The following is a 14,422-nucleotide window of genomic DNA, read 5'->3' as shown; positions in this document are numbered from 1 at the left end:
CTGGGAAAGGCTGACCTGAAGGCCTCGTGCCTGGGGATCCCAGGGGCTGGAGCAAGTTAGGGTTGGGGCAGCTGGGCCAGGAGAAGGAAGGTCAGAGGCTGGCTTGGCCCCGGGGAGAGGGAAGTGTGTGCAGTTCCTTTTCGGAACTTTGGGGCACACCAAACCAGAGAAACTTGTTCTCAGTAGCCTTGAACTTGGAGATTTCGCTTATGACAGACGCTGGCACACCCAGAGACTAGAACAAGAGGTGTTTTGAAAGTGAGCAAATATTCCAGTCACTCTCCAGGTCTGTTGTGGGGAGTGTGTGTGTGTGTGTGAGAGAGAGAGAGAGAGAGAGAGAGACCAGCTGAGGGAAGCTGCAGGGCTGGCAGGTGGTTGTTGAACTCTTTTGACTTAGAGGAGAGAAAGGTGAACATTAACCCTTCCATGACCAAAGAGATTTTTTTCACGGGTAAAAGCAAATGTTGATTTTCTTCTTAAAGAATTGTAGAAACCGGATAGGACTGAAAGCCTTCTTAAAGTGTTCACAAGACTCTCTGCCTCCCAGATATAGTGGAAAGTGTCCAACCAGGAGCCAGGATACTCGAATTATGGGCTTTGACGTGGTTCAATATATGTGACTTTGGGTAACCTCCCTCCCGTCAGCTTACTCAAGTGTGAAATAGGTACAATTATATCCATTCTTATTTTTATTTATTTATTTATTTGTTTGGTTTTTTGCATGGGCAGGCACCAGGAATCGAATCTGGGTCTATGGCATGGCAGGCGAGAACTCTGCCTGCTGAGCCACCATGGACCGCCCATTATATCCGTTCTTATGACTCCCCAAGGTTGTTGTGAGGGGCCTGCAGAGATAAATTGGAAAGCTCTTTATGGATTCCAGGAATCTTTTTTTGTTTACATTTTAAAATTGTGAAATATATATACAAAAAAGCAATACATTTCAAAGTACATTGTAACACTGTTACACTATACTATCATAGAACAGAGTTTAGAGTCTGGTTTAGGTTATAGTTCCACAGTTTTAGTTTTTTTCTTCTAGCTGCTCCAAGACACCAGAGACTAAAAGAAACATCAATATACTGATTCAGCAGCCATACTCATTTGTTAAATCCTATCTTCTCTGCTCCTTCTCCTTTGATCCTTCTGCTAATGTTTAGTTGGTATTTGGGCTATGCCCATTCTAACTTTTTCATGTTGGTAAGGGGTATCCCATTCAATAGAATGATTTTACTTGTAGAATTGGTCTTAGAGAGAGAGGCCACATCTGAGTTAACAGCAGAAGTTTTCTGGAAGTAACTCTTAGGTATAACTATAAGTAGGCTTAACTTCTCTGCTACAGAAATAAACTTCACAGAAGGAAGCCTCAAGATCAAGCAACAAGAGCTTTGTCTATTGACTTGGGAATTCCTAATGTTTGAGACAGTATCAAGAGTTTCCCCAATGGTAAACTTAACTGTTCCCTAGTTTTTCTCCCCTTGCTTAAGGGAATTTGCCAATATTTTTAAAATCATCTGCCCAGCATACTCTGGAATATATCCAGGAATATTTTTTATACTTTTGTCATTTGACTTCCAGGGTGTTAGCCTTTTAAATAAAATGGGCAAATATGGCCAGCTGGTTTGTACATCCTCACAAAAATACATGAGTCAGGGAGGCCAGGAATGATAATCCCCATTGTACAGAAGAGGAAATTGAAGCCCAGTGTAGGTGTGATTTGCCTAAGATTGCAATAAATGGAATTGTCCTTGAACTCAACTTTCCTGACCTACCCCATCCAGTTTATAAGTGCTTGAGTCAAGATGTGAATCCATCATTTGCTACAACCATTCAATATGGCCTGTTTGCTAATCACTATTAATCTCTGCTCCCTTAAACAATCTCATCCAGGTCCTGCCAGTCCTGCTCATTATGATGTTTGCACTTTTCAAATATCTATCAATCAGTTATCACTTGCCCTGTTAAATGTTACTTAATGAGCCTGTTATTATTTGTCCTTGTTTAATCTTCCCTCATTAGCTAGTACCTCCGTACTCTGATCATTTATTGTGCTGGATTTCTTCCGGTTTCCATTCCTCTTTTTGCTATGTAGACAGAGTGGTCCAGGCGCATTACCCTTCCTCAACTTTGAAAAGACATCCATAGCTAATGTCTACTCTATCACCATCCCCCATCTCATCCAACATTATTTTGCTCTGCTTTATCCTTCTCCACCTCTGCCTTATCTAATCGTATTTGGGCCTGGGCTTGTTACTTATTCAGCGTATATTTTCATTTTTCTTTCATTGTCTCTTAACTTGTTTCTTAGGGGATTTTGTATCCTTTTAAACTGAATTCCTGATATTATTCTTTTTTTTATTAATTAAAAAAATTAACAACAAACAAACAAAACAATAAGATATCATTCCATTCTACATATATAATCAGTAATTCTTAATATCATCACATAGTTGCATATTCATCATTTCTTAGAACATTTGCATCAATTTAGAAAAAGAAATAAAAAGACAACAAAAAAGAAATAAAACGATAATAGAGAAAAAAAAGTTAAGTTATACATACCATACCCCTTACCCCTCGCTTTCATTTACCACTAGCATTTCAAACTAAATTTATTTTAACATTTGTTCCCCCTATTATTTATCTTTATTCCATATGTTCTACTCTTTTGTTGATATGGTAGATAAAAGGAGCATCAGACACAAGGTTTTCACATTTACAGAGTCACATTGTGAAAGCTATAACATTGTTCAATCATCATCAAGAAACATGGCTACTGGAACACAGCTCTACATTTCCTGATATTATTCTTGTTAGAAGATTTCATTAAGCTACCTTGCAACCTCTTATGCTAGGGATTGTTAAATTATGGCTCACAGGCCAAGTCAGGCCAATGGGCCTGTTTTCATATGCTTCACAAGCTAAGAATAGATTTTATACTTTTAAAGCATTGTAAGAAAAACAAAACAAAACAAAGCAAGAAGGTATAAGAGATTTGTGCATCCTATAAAGCATGAAGTATTTGCAATCTGACCTTTACAGAAAAGCTTTACTTGACCCTTGCTTTATGCAGTCATTTGAATCACAGCATCTTTGATGCCTGGGTTGGAATGGTGCCTGAGGAAAACTAACCTTTCCATTTTACAGACAAAGATCAGAGAGGATGACCAGAAATCACTCAGATGAATTAGTAGCAGCGCTGGAACTAGAACCCAGGTTCTATTTTGGCAAAGCCAATATATTTCCACCTTCCAAAGATATTTCCAACTTTTCCCCTCTTTTGTAGCTTCCTAGAGCTGCCCTAACAACAACAACAAAAAATGGATGGCATAAAACAATAAAAATTTTTTGTCTCACAGTTTTGGGGGGCTAGAAATCTGAAATCAAGGTGTTGACAGAGCCATGCTCCCTCTGAAGTCTATAGGAAAGATTTTGTTCTATGCCTTCTTCCCTGGTTTGTGGCAGTTCCTGGCAATGCTTGGTGCTCCTTGGTTTGGACATAACTCAATCTCTGCATTCATTGTCACATGACCATCGTCTATCTTTGTGTTTGTCCCTGTTTCTTCTCCCCTTTTTATAAGGACATGAGTCATATTGGATTAAAGGCCCACTCTCCTCCAGTATGACTTCATTTTAATTTACATAATTCTATCTGAAGTTAACTTATTTTCAAATTTCCACATTCACAGGTACTGGGGGTTAGGACTTCAATATATCTTTTTGGGGAACATGATTCAACCTGTGACACTTTCTAGGAATAAACTTTCCATGGCCTATGCCATCACTTGCCTTGATATGATAGTGTCCTGGTGGTGGTGTGAATTCCTTCTTTCCTCACATGTTTTCCTGAAGCGAGGGCCTAAAGTGTATTAATTTAAACCTTCCTCGATTTATGCCCAAGTCCCTTCTTTAACCATATTGTCAAAACCTCCTTGAAAAATTGTCAGCTGCCTTCCACTTGAATATTTCCAGCAGAAACTCCCCAGTGGAACTGCTTTTGTCTCTAGACAGCTTTGACAGTGAGGCCCTTCCTCATACTGAGCTCAGACCTAATGGAACTTTTCCATTATGTCTGGTTGTGCTCCCGTGGGCCATGCTAAGCATTGTCTGTCCCACTTCACATATTAAAAGACAGTTGGTGACTAAGAAGTAGAATGGCGAACTGTAATACATTTATATCATGGAAACTAGGGTGCAGCTACAAAAAGGAAGCACCTTGAGAGGCATGCAGCAAACTGAATAAACCTTGGGGACAATCTGTTGTACAAAATAAGCTAGGAACAAAAGAACAAATATGCCAAGGTCTCTTTCAGAAAATACTTAAAAGAAAATCAGAGCCTCGATTGTAAGCCCTTCTAGTAGCCACAGTTAGTCTCAAGTTGTAAATGTATTTCTGGATTCTGAGATGCTGAGCTATATGTGTAGCAGCTGGTATTTCCCTGGGATTTTGAGTAACTCTGTGATGCCTGGGACCCAGAAATGAAGTGCTTCAGCCCTGAAAGTTGGCCTAGCCACGTATAATAGCCATTAAAGCAACCAAAAAGGAGATCAGGCCTCAATTAGAGACTAAATCAAAGCCAATCTGGCTGGGGCTAAGGTAAATCAGAATAAAAAAGATGGTAGTGTACGTATTCTAGATCTCCTACTGTATGAGACCAAAGGCAGAGAGGTTTATTATGTCTAGAACCTAAACTTCCTGTAACACACAGTCTAAATCACCCTATCTGGATAGCTCATTTAAACAACCCAAACTCCTGGAGTCCAGAACAGAAACAAGGCCTTATAATTCTGTATGGCTTAATGTAATACCAGGATACGTCTCAGACTATGGTAGACTGGCAATTAAAATGTATTGGTAGAGTACCTTGAGGGTATGAGGGAAAAAAAAAATGAAACTTAAATTTTCCCATCTGGGAAACTCTGGGTACCCCCTCAACCACTTGGGACTCTCAAGAACGTAAGCTATGCCCTTGATTTTGAGGCTTACCCTTATGAAACTTATTTCTGTAGGGGAGAAGCTGAGACTACCCATAATGAGGCCTAAGAGTTGCTTCCAGGAAACATCTTTGGTGCTCAGATGCAGCCTCTCTCTCTCTCTCTCTCTCTATGCCCAATTCTGCAAGAAAAATCATTGCCTTCCTCCCACTGTGGGACATGACATTCAGGGAGCGAAAATCTCCCTGGTGGCATGAGATGTGGCTCCCACGGAGTCTGGCCCTGACTCTGTGGGATTAACAATGCCTTCTGGAACAAAAGGGGGAAAAGAAGTGTAACAAAATAAGTGGCCAAGAAGGAGCAAGTGGAGTCAAGAGACTATTCTAGAGGGATAAGCACTCAGTTTTATAGTGTTAATTGCCATGGTTTGCTAAATCTCAATCAACTTCCCTCCTGTTGACTCTTAAGAACATCTAGGGACTCTGTGAAGGTTTCGTGTATTGAGTTTGCTTTCCTGGAACCTAAAATTCTGGGAGGTTCCTAGGTCACATAAATCCTGCAACCTTGCAGGGACCAGCATCTCCAAGATTATCAATTCATTACATCTCCCTATCCTTTAGTGTCAACACCCCTTCTCAACATGAAAAAGTCAGGACGGGCATTGCCTAAAGATCCCTATAGATTGAGAAAAGGATCAAAGGAGAAGGAGAAGGTATAACAGAGAAATAGGATTTAATAAACGAGTATGACTCCTGAATCACTATATTAATATTTCTTCTAGCCTCATGTTTCGGAGCAGCTAAAAGGAAAAATCTGAGATGGTGGAATGGTAGCCAGTGACAAACTCTGGGATCTATTCTGTAATTACTTGTTGAAGTGTGTTTTGAAAATCATTGCTTTTTTATTTCTTTGCTTTGTATATATGTTATATTTTACAATAAAAAGATGTTAAAAAGAAGGCAATTGATCACACCTGAGTTTTCTCTTCTCCAGGTCCAACCCTTGCATTTCTTAAGCATTCCTCATTTAAACAGAGCTTTGACATTCCTTCCTTTTGCTCAATGATAATTTTATTCCTCTGAGAAAAAAAAGAACATTGCGGATCAGCAATTATACTTCTTTGGTCCCTGTGGTTTGCCGTTGTGAGTTTATTCTCTTCTAGTTGTAGTATAGGCAGACAAATGTAATGCCATAGTTTATGAAGTGGGGTTCTGGATCTTGGAACTTTCCTGAGTATCCCTTACTCAGAGAGCCCGTTGCCTTTCTAATTGTAGGGAGTGATCAATAGGGAGGAAGAAAGCAGGGTACATGGGCTGCAATGTGTGTTCTGGGAGGCACCTACTAAGTGCTGCTGACATTATGATTTTTTGCAGAATGCCACTCCAAATGGGTGTTGCTTATTTCCAGAAGGGATGTCAAGGATGGCATGTGGGAGAAGAGTGGAGACGAGGGAAGTGGGAAACACATTAAGCTTTTTATTGAACGCATGCTATTTACACAAGGCACTATGATAAGATTTATCTTATCATACAGGGGATTTAACATTTATAATATGGTGACACAAAGTGAAAAACAATTTGTAAGGTCCACAGAAGAGGAACCCATGAAGTTCTCTACTTATTCAGAGGAAGGAAAGATTACTTTTGTTTGGGGAGGGGAGGAAATGGTAGGAGAGGGGAAGCTTCCATGGAGGAATGTCAGGCAAGGCTTCTTGGGAAAAGTGGCCCTTGAAGGATGGGTAATTAGGGCCTGGGCTTCTGGGGAAGAAAGGACAGGCATTCCAGACAGAGAGAAAAACCTGGTGTAGATACACCTCTTCTCACTTTTTATCCATCCCCAACGCCTTGAATTATTCCAGTTTCCCACTCTAGTGTATGCTATTACATTCACCCTTTAAACTTTTCCTCTGAAAATAGCTGGAGAATACTTGTGTCTGGACCCCAAAGTCACTTTTTTATCTGTTCCTCCAACCATGCCTGGGGAATACCAACCCTCTTGAACTTTGGAATGGTCTGAATGACCTTTCCCTAGCCAATTGCCAGAGCCTAGGTTCTCTTTTGGAACAGAAAGAGGACCTAGGCTCTGGCAATCAGAAGCACCTAAGGACCTTCTGTGCTTCTTAGTTCTGTTGGTATTCTTGCTATTCCCTCGAAAATCCACTATGGAGGCCTGAAGAGTGTGCCCTGTGGGAGGGAGGACCATGCTTTGCCTTCTACTACCTAGCACAGAGTTTTGGATGCATGAATGGTGTTGTTCCTTAAAGGTCTACATCCAATGCATTTTTGCAGTCTGAGCACCCAACAATGCACTTTCTGTCACCATCAGAGCTCATTTCTTTTGAAGCAGTAGTGCTCTTTAGCCTCAGTGGTCACCTATGGAAATGCAAATACCTCTGGCAAGGTTAAATCGTTATTGGTCATTAACATCTTAAGGAGATTAGCATGTGTCACCTGAGGGAAGTCCATTGGCATATAGAGAAGGAAGGGGCAAGGGCCAGGATCCAGGTGTGGACACATCCTCCCCATTTTGTGCTGGAGGGCTCATCGGGGCCTAAGATGGACCAAGAATAAGCTAAACGCCTCAGAGGCAACATTCTAAGGGAACTGTGAGAGGGGCTGGCCGTCACTTATTGAAAATACATGTCATTGTTCTCATAAATCTTCAGTGACTCCCCAGTTGCCTGCAGAATAAAACCTATGGTTCACTGGCTGACATCTGAGGCCTTGTGGCCTGCCTTCAATTATCACCACTCTCCCTATCCATCCTTTTCATACCAGGTTCTCCAGGCAACACCCTTGCCTGCTCCCTCCCACATCAGTTTCCACCTCCAGGTCTTTCTCATACTGTTCCACAGTCTGAAATGTCCTTTACCTTTTTTTTTTTTCCTCTAATAAAATCCTACCCTTTCTTCAAGATTTGCTGAAATACGCCCCTCTGTGAAGCCCTTCCTGACACTCCAATCAGAAGGAATCGACCTCCTTCCTCTGTATTTACCTCAACAGTCATGATACATTGGAAAAATAATACTATCAATAAGTGCCTACCTAAATCCTTGGAAAGATTTGAATTGAGTTTGAATGTCTAGTCTTTTGTGTATTATTTAGTATAAACCTTTAGAATTTTACAGCATTTTTCTTTGGTAACAGTTTTATTGAGAGCTAATTCAGATACCATATGGTTATTTTTCTTAAAAGTATGAAATTTCACTAGGTACCTTGAATATAATTACAAGGAGGGCATAACGAGTTAAATTTTCCCTGCTTAACAGATACAGATACAGATCCATCTAGCTAAAATGAGTTTCTTGAAGCCACCCTGGGAGCTAGTTGCAGAGTTTGGACTAGGATGAGCCTTGTTTCCTCATCTGTGAATGCAGCAGGCTCCTGCCTCCTGCATCTGAGTACACTGAGACTCTAGGGGAATAAAGAATATAACAGGTATATCAAAAACTGTAGCGTGTAGAAGAAAGTGCAAGTATAAAGGGGAGGTATGTCCTTTTGGCTGTTCTAGTTTTCTATTACATTTTTGACCCTTTTCTCTGCAGGCTATGTTTTCCACTAATCGTGGGACAGTTGGAGGCTTCTTCCTGGCAGGCCGAAGTATGGTGTGGTGGCCGGTAAGTTCCCTGAAATTTGCTTAACTATGATAAGCCACTTTCTCCTTGGTTTTGGATGATTCATTCTTTTCCTTTGTAAAAAAGCTTTTTTATTGCAGTAACCTATATACAATTAACCATTTCCCATTTAAACTGCTTTCAAGCGTACAGTTCAGTAATATTAATCACATTTATCATATTGTGCTAGCACCACCAATTCGCATTACCTTAACTTCGTCATCATCTCAAACATAAACTCTGTATCCATTAAGCAATAACTTCCTTCTTCTTTATGCCCCCCTAGCCCTGGCCCCTGCTTACTTATAGTCTACTATTTGTCTCTATGAAATTTTATTTCTTCTAGGTATTTCATATAAGCAAGATCATATAATATTTGTCTTTTTGGTCTAGCTTATTTTACTCAACATGGCTTCAAGGTTCAGCCGTATTTGGCATGCATTAGAATGTCATTCTTTTTTACGGTTTCAATTTCCACTTCAATATAATAGAAGAACAATACCTGCTTTAGAGGGTTTCTGTAAGGATTAAATGAGACAACACTTGTATAGCACTCAGCACTGTGCCTGGTGAGTGCTCAACAAATGGAAATGTTAAGAAATGGTGGGCAAGTCAGGTGTGCCAGAACAATGCCCATTTTTCACATGTTCCTGGTGTGCAGCGCTTAATCATGCTCAATAAATGCAAGCTATTATTTACGTGAAGCTATTGCTGTTGCTTCACATAAATTTAACTTTTAGGTGGGCCGTGTAAATAAATTAATGTGATTTATATAGATATTTATTTATATAACTGCAAATCATCAATTCCAGTCATACATTGATCACCTGTTAACACCTCTAAAATTAGGTCATTTCTTATCGGTGGCATGCTATAGTTGAAGTAGTAGTGTTTTTTCTTTTTTACTGCTATGTGGTATTTCTTCAATTCAGTGAAGTTATTGTTATATTCTGAAGTAGTGGTTTTTAAACTATGTTCACTAAAATTCTTGGGCTCTGCAGACATGCCTCCCAGAGCAGTCCGACTTTAATTTGTTTTACATGCAAGGAATTTGCTAAAGTTTTGTTTGAGAACAAGGTTCTGCTGGCTTAACAAAGCTTAAAAACCGCTAATTGAGGAAAATAATAATAAGCACAGTGATTTTTTATTCTAAAATTTAAAATGATTTTAAGACATTATTCCAATGCATATTTGAAAGGAGTTAAAGGAAAGCACAACATGCAAGAAAATGTAAATCCAAGTAATTTCCATTCAAAGCCAAAAATATTATAAACTGCATCAAAATCATACTTTTAAATTTCCCTTTGTTATCAAATCCAAGGTTAGTTCAAGCCCATCATTGGCCCTTAAGTCCTTAGAACAGCAATTCTCAAACATGTTGGCCAAAGGACAGCATCAGAGAGGCAAGAGAAGGTTCTGACGTCTCTCTCACCCTCCAACTCTCACCCTTTGCTGCCTTCATCTACTTTTAGCAGGGAGAGTGAACAGCCAGAGAATTTTGGGGAAGAAAGCTCTTGGGGATTTTAAGTAGGGAGGACCCTGAGTTAATATACCTGAGGCTGGGAGGGCTTGGGAAATCAGCCCATGAGAAAAGCAGAAGGAAATCAGTGTTTGTGAACTCTGAAGGGAGATTGGACAGAGTAGAGACTTGTTTTCTGAACATTCCTGGAATTTAGGGGGCATTGAAGGGAATAGCTGTGACTTTTAACAGGTGAACATACATCAAGGAGCTCTGAGGGAAAATAACTCATTCCTGAAATGTTAATGAGGTAAAGAGACAGAGAAAGAGGGAGAGGCTGGGAGGGAGAGACAAGAGTGAGAAATAGTTTGCATCTTGTTCTGAAGATGGAAGTGAGGAACAGTTGGAGAGCAGATGTAAGGACAGGAGCCTGGGTTACAAGCGAAGGCAGCTTTCACAGGGAATCGGGCAGGAAGGCCCCCTGAAACCTGAGTTACACTCGATGTGAGCCAGGGAGACTAAGCAACACGAAACCATGAAGCTTTACTTATGTAATTGTGGGCTGGTTGGTGGCCCAGTATTCCCTTTCTCTGTGATACCACGACTTGACACCTTTAACAAATATACCTGTCTGTGTGCTGTGTTGCAATTATTTGTGGAGAAAGCAGGAAGTTCGAAGGGAAAGTCCCCAAGCCTTGGCTGGTGGCAGCAGAAATTACTCAGACAGGTGGAGCCCCAGGTACAGAGCCCAAAGGAAGACTCACGTTTTGAAGGAGGATTTGGTTGCACCCATCTGGTTCATTGACAGAGAAGGATCCAAGCGGGCGGTGGGGTACAACAGTGCCAAATCAATCCTTCCACAGCCCCTCTGAAGTAAGCATTCCAAAAGGCAGGCAATAGGAACAGCCCAGTTTGCTTAACAAGGACTTGGCTTGTCCCCATTTTGTGACACTGGGAAAATTACTAACCTCTCCGAGACTCAGAGTCTCCTCTGTAATGTGAGGCTCTCAAAGGTTCTTCCAGGACTCAATTTCTAAGACTCTATACTACAGAGGAAGAAATAATCACAGGAGAAATAGATGTGGGCGTATAGATTAGTTTCCCCCGAGTGGTCATACCAAAGCGCTGCCTATCTGCTGGCTTAAAATAACAGTAATGTATTGTTTTACAGTTCTGGAGGCTAGAAGTCTGAAATCAAGGTGTCTGCAGGACAATGTTCTCTTTGAAACCTGTAGGGAAGAGTCCTTCCTTGCCTCTTCCTAACTTCTGATGGTTTGCCAGCAATCTGTAGTGTTCCTTGGCTTGCAGTGACAGCACTTCAGTCTCTATCTATGTGGTTCCATGTCCGTTTTCCCTCTGTGACTGTTTCTTCTCCTCTTATTATTAAAAACAGTCTTAATGGATTAAGGACCTGCCTTATTCCGTTATGACTTCATCTTAATTTAACTGATTTCATCCGCCTGGACCCTATTTCCAAATAAAGTCACATTTTGAGATGCTAGGGGTAAGGACTTAAATATATCTTTTTTGAGGACACTGTTCAACCCATAGCAGCATGCTAGTCAGTCCGTAACTAGCGAGGGCTTTGAGAATGGAATGCTTGAGTATCTCTCAACAGCCATAGCTCCTTCCTTCTTTTATTATTACCCTATCAACAGAGAAGAGTATATTATAATGGTTTAGGGTAAGGGTCAGCATAGTTTTGCTGTAAAGATCTAGATAGTAAATAATGTCAGCTTTTCAGGCTATATGTTCTCTGTCAAAACAATCCATCTCTGCTATTTGTGCAGAAAAGCAGCCATCAACCATAAATAAATAAATGGACATAACTGTGGTCCTGTAGAACTTTATTTGCAAAACTCAGATGGTAGGCTAACGGCCCACAAGCCATAGTTAGTCAACCCTTTGTTTAGGCTTGGTCTCTAGAATCAGACAGCTTGTGTACAATCCAGCCTCTGCCCTTTACTAGCTGTATGACCCTGGGTAAGTTGCTTAACATTTCTGTGCCTTACATTTGTTAGCTCAGTAATGGGAATAACAATAATGGGGAACTTTTGGGGGACTGTCATGATACTTATCTGATTAAATCCTCAGTGATTTATCATCAGTGATCCAGATGCGATAGTATAACAAGAATGATGATTAATTCAATGCGCTGTCCAAGTGCACACAAGATAAATGCAGAAATAGGACTTACTGTTTTGGTCGTCCATGTCTCTTTCTCCTTGCCTTTGAAATAGGAATTTATGAGGTCGATAAGTGTACTTTAAAGGTTAATCTGGGAACCAAGAACTTTTTTCAATTAGGGCTGGCCAGAGACTGTGATGGAAATTTTCCCAGAAGAAAGAGGACAGCTTCTTAAACTTCTTAAACTTGGTTGAATAAAAATGTGTCTGATTTTATCTTTGTCTAAAATTTGATGAACAGATCAAAGTTCAGCATCTCATGATGACACCAGAATAGCCAAAGGGAGTCCTCAAAGAGCCCGACAGGCCTAAACATAGGTGGTGGCTCGTGAATCAGAGAGGAAGAGATGAGACCAGGCAACTGGAAACAGGAAAGGCAAATACACACCAGGGAGCAAGCCCGTGAAAGATGAAAGATGGAAGAAAGACAAATATTTGGCCCCTCATAATTTTGTGTGGAAGTGATTCTTGCTTTCTTTGATCCCACCCCCCCCCAGTCCCACTGACTCTCTCTTCCTGCTCTGATGCCTTATACCTTCACTAGCTATTTGTGCCCTCACTCTCATCCCAGTGCCCTGCCATAAGGACTGAACCTTTAATTGTCTTCATCTTTTTTTTTTAAGCTCTCACAACATTTCGCCCAGGGCCTTACACCTTGTAGGCACTTGACAAATATTTTCTGAATTCAAGAAATGGGAGGTAAACAAGGAACATGTCCCCAGACCCCATGCAGGGCTTCCTTGTTGTTAATAAATGAGACCCCATTCTGCATCCTGCTCTTCAGTGCGGCAGCCACATAGTGCAGGCAGGGGTAAGGACTCAGGAGCTTCAGAAGGTGTGGGCCAGAGTCACAGCCTGCTTCCGGAAGTGCTCCAAATTTCCATTTCTATGCACAGAGAAACGTTTAGGTTTTTAGGTGTCTGATAGTAAAATTTGGAAAGTGAGTCTGGTCCTAATCTGAGGTCTGATTCCAGCTCTCATTGGACCTCTTAGTAAAGCTTGATGTGGCCTTGCTTCCTCACTATCTCAGGACATTTGTTTTTTTCTTAGCTTGAGGAAAGTGTCTGCAAAACCTGGCAGTTTCTACAGATATGCACCTACTTTGTGAGAACTTTTTGCTTAGCAAGCCAGTTCTTGAACAACCTGTCCTCTCTCTTTCTTCCCCTCCTTCTTCTCTTCCTTTTCTTTCTCTTCTTCCTCCTCCATCTCCTCTTTCTCCTTTTCTCTTCCCCTCCCCTATCCTTTCCTCATTCATATTTCTCTCTCTCTTTTTTTTTTTGGTAACGCCAGTACCCTCCCATTCTTCATGGCTTAGTCTCCTCTGAGGAGCTTCTCTGATTAGTGCACAAATACTCACCACCAAATGTATTCCTGTCCTTCTGGGTATCAGTTGTCTGGTGGGTAGCCAAGTTCCTGTTACCTAGTTAGTACCTAAACTCCTGGCTTTTCCTTCTCCTCTGGCTGACTTCCAGCATTTTCTAACAGTTTTAGCATTTCTGCAGACAGAAAAAGGGAAAAATGAAATATAACCCATATTTCTAGTTGGTTGGAATCAGAAGAATGCTGAAACTATCAGCTAAAATGAAACTTTTGGATTATTCATATTAAAAATGTATCTGGATTTTCCTTGAGGATTGGACATTAGACTAAGACCTGCAAGATCGAAAAGCACCAGCCCTGTAAAGATTGGAGGTTGAGCAATCCAAGCAGAAGGAACAGAATGGATAAAGACCCTGAAGTAGGAAGAGGTTGGGGTATTTGAGGAATGGAGAGGGGCCAGTGTGGGGAAGAAATAGAGCATTTACATTAGGTTTCTCAGGTGATGATCCCAGTTGTTGATGAATCCAAACACAGGCAAAATGGATTGTTGGGAAGGCAGGTCTCTCTAGCCCCCCTTAATCTATAAATGCCTACAAATGACCTCGCCTGCATTTTGTGCAAAAAAAAAAAAAAAAAGCATACAAGTGGGAAAACACCAGCTTTGGCAGTGGTTTCCTGATTAGCTGTTCCATTAGTGCTTTGGGCAAGAAGAAATCTTCCTGAAGATAATGAGTGAAAGATAACCATTGTCCATGAGGGTCATAAGCTGTCAGAGAGTAAATAGAGATTATGATGACTCTGGAGCAAGTCCTGTATCTAAATATTTACTATAATCTCAGAAATAAAATATTCAGAATATCCGAGCTCCACCTTATTTTTTTGTCCCAATTCAGGAAGTATGATCTCTCA

The 14,422-nt window shown here is 40.7% G+C and overlaps 1 protein-coding gene across 4 annotated transcripts in view; it reads left to right on the top strand.

The window, feature by feature from the left end:
- The window catches only part of SLC5A1 (solute carrier family 5 member 1), a 153,420-nt gene that overhangs the window by 92,744 nt on the left and 46,254 nt on the right, over positions 1-14,422 (top strand). For all 4 annotated transcript variants that reach the window (XM_077160433.1, XM_077160435.1, XM_077160434.1 and 1 more), the window contains one exon: positions 8,480-8,551. In XM_077160433.1, coding sequence (XP_077016548.1) covers positions 8,480-8,551 — 72 coding nt within the window. The remainder of the gene's footprint in view (positions 1-8,479; positions 8,552-14,422) is intronic.

This window comes from Tamandua tetradactyla, chromosome 5 (assembly GCF_023851605.1).
Source record: "Tamandua tetradactyla isolate mTamTet1 chromosome 5, mTamTet1.pri, whole genome shotgun sequence".
In the NCBI taxonomy this organism is placed as follows: Eukaryota; Metazoa; Chordata; class Mammalia; order Pilosa; family Myrmecophagidae; genus Tamandua; species Tamandua tetradactyla.
The sequence above is the reverse complement of the archived record's forward strand: the minus strand, read 5'-3'. Positions and strand labels throughout refer to the sequence as shown.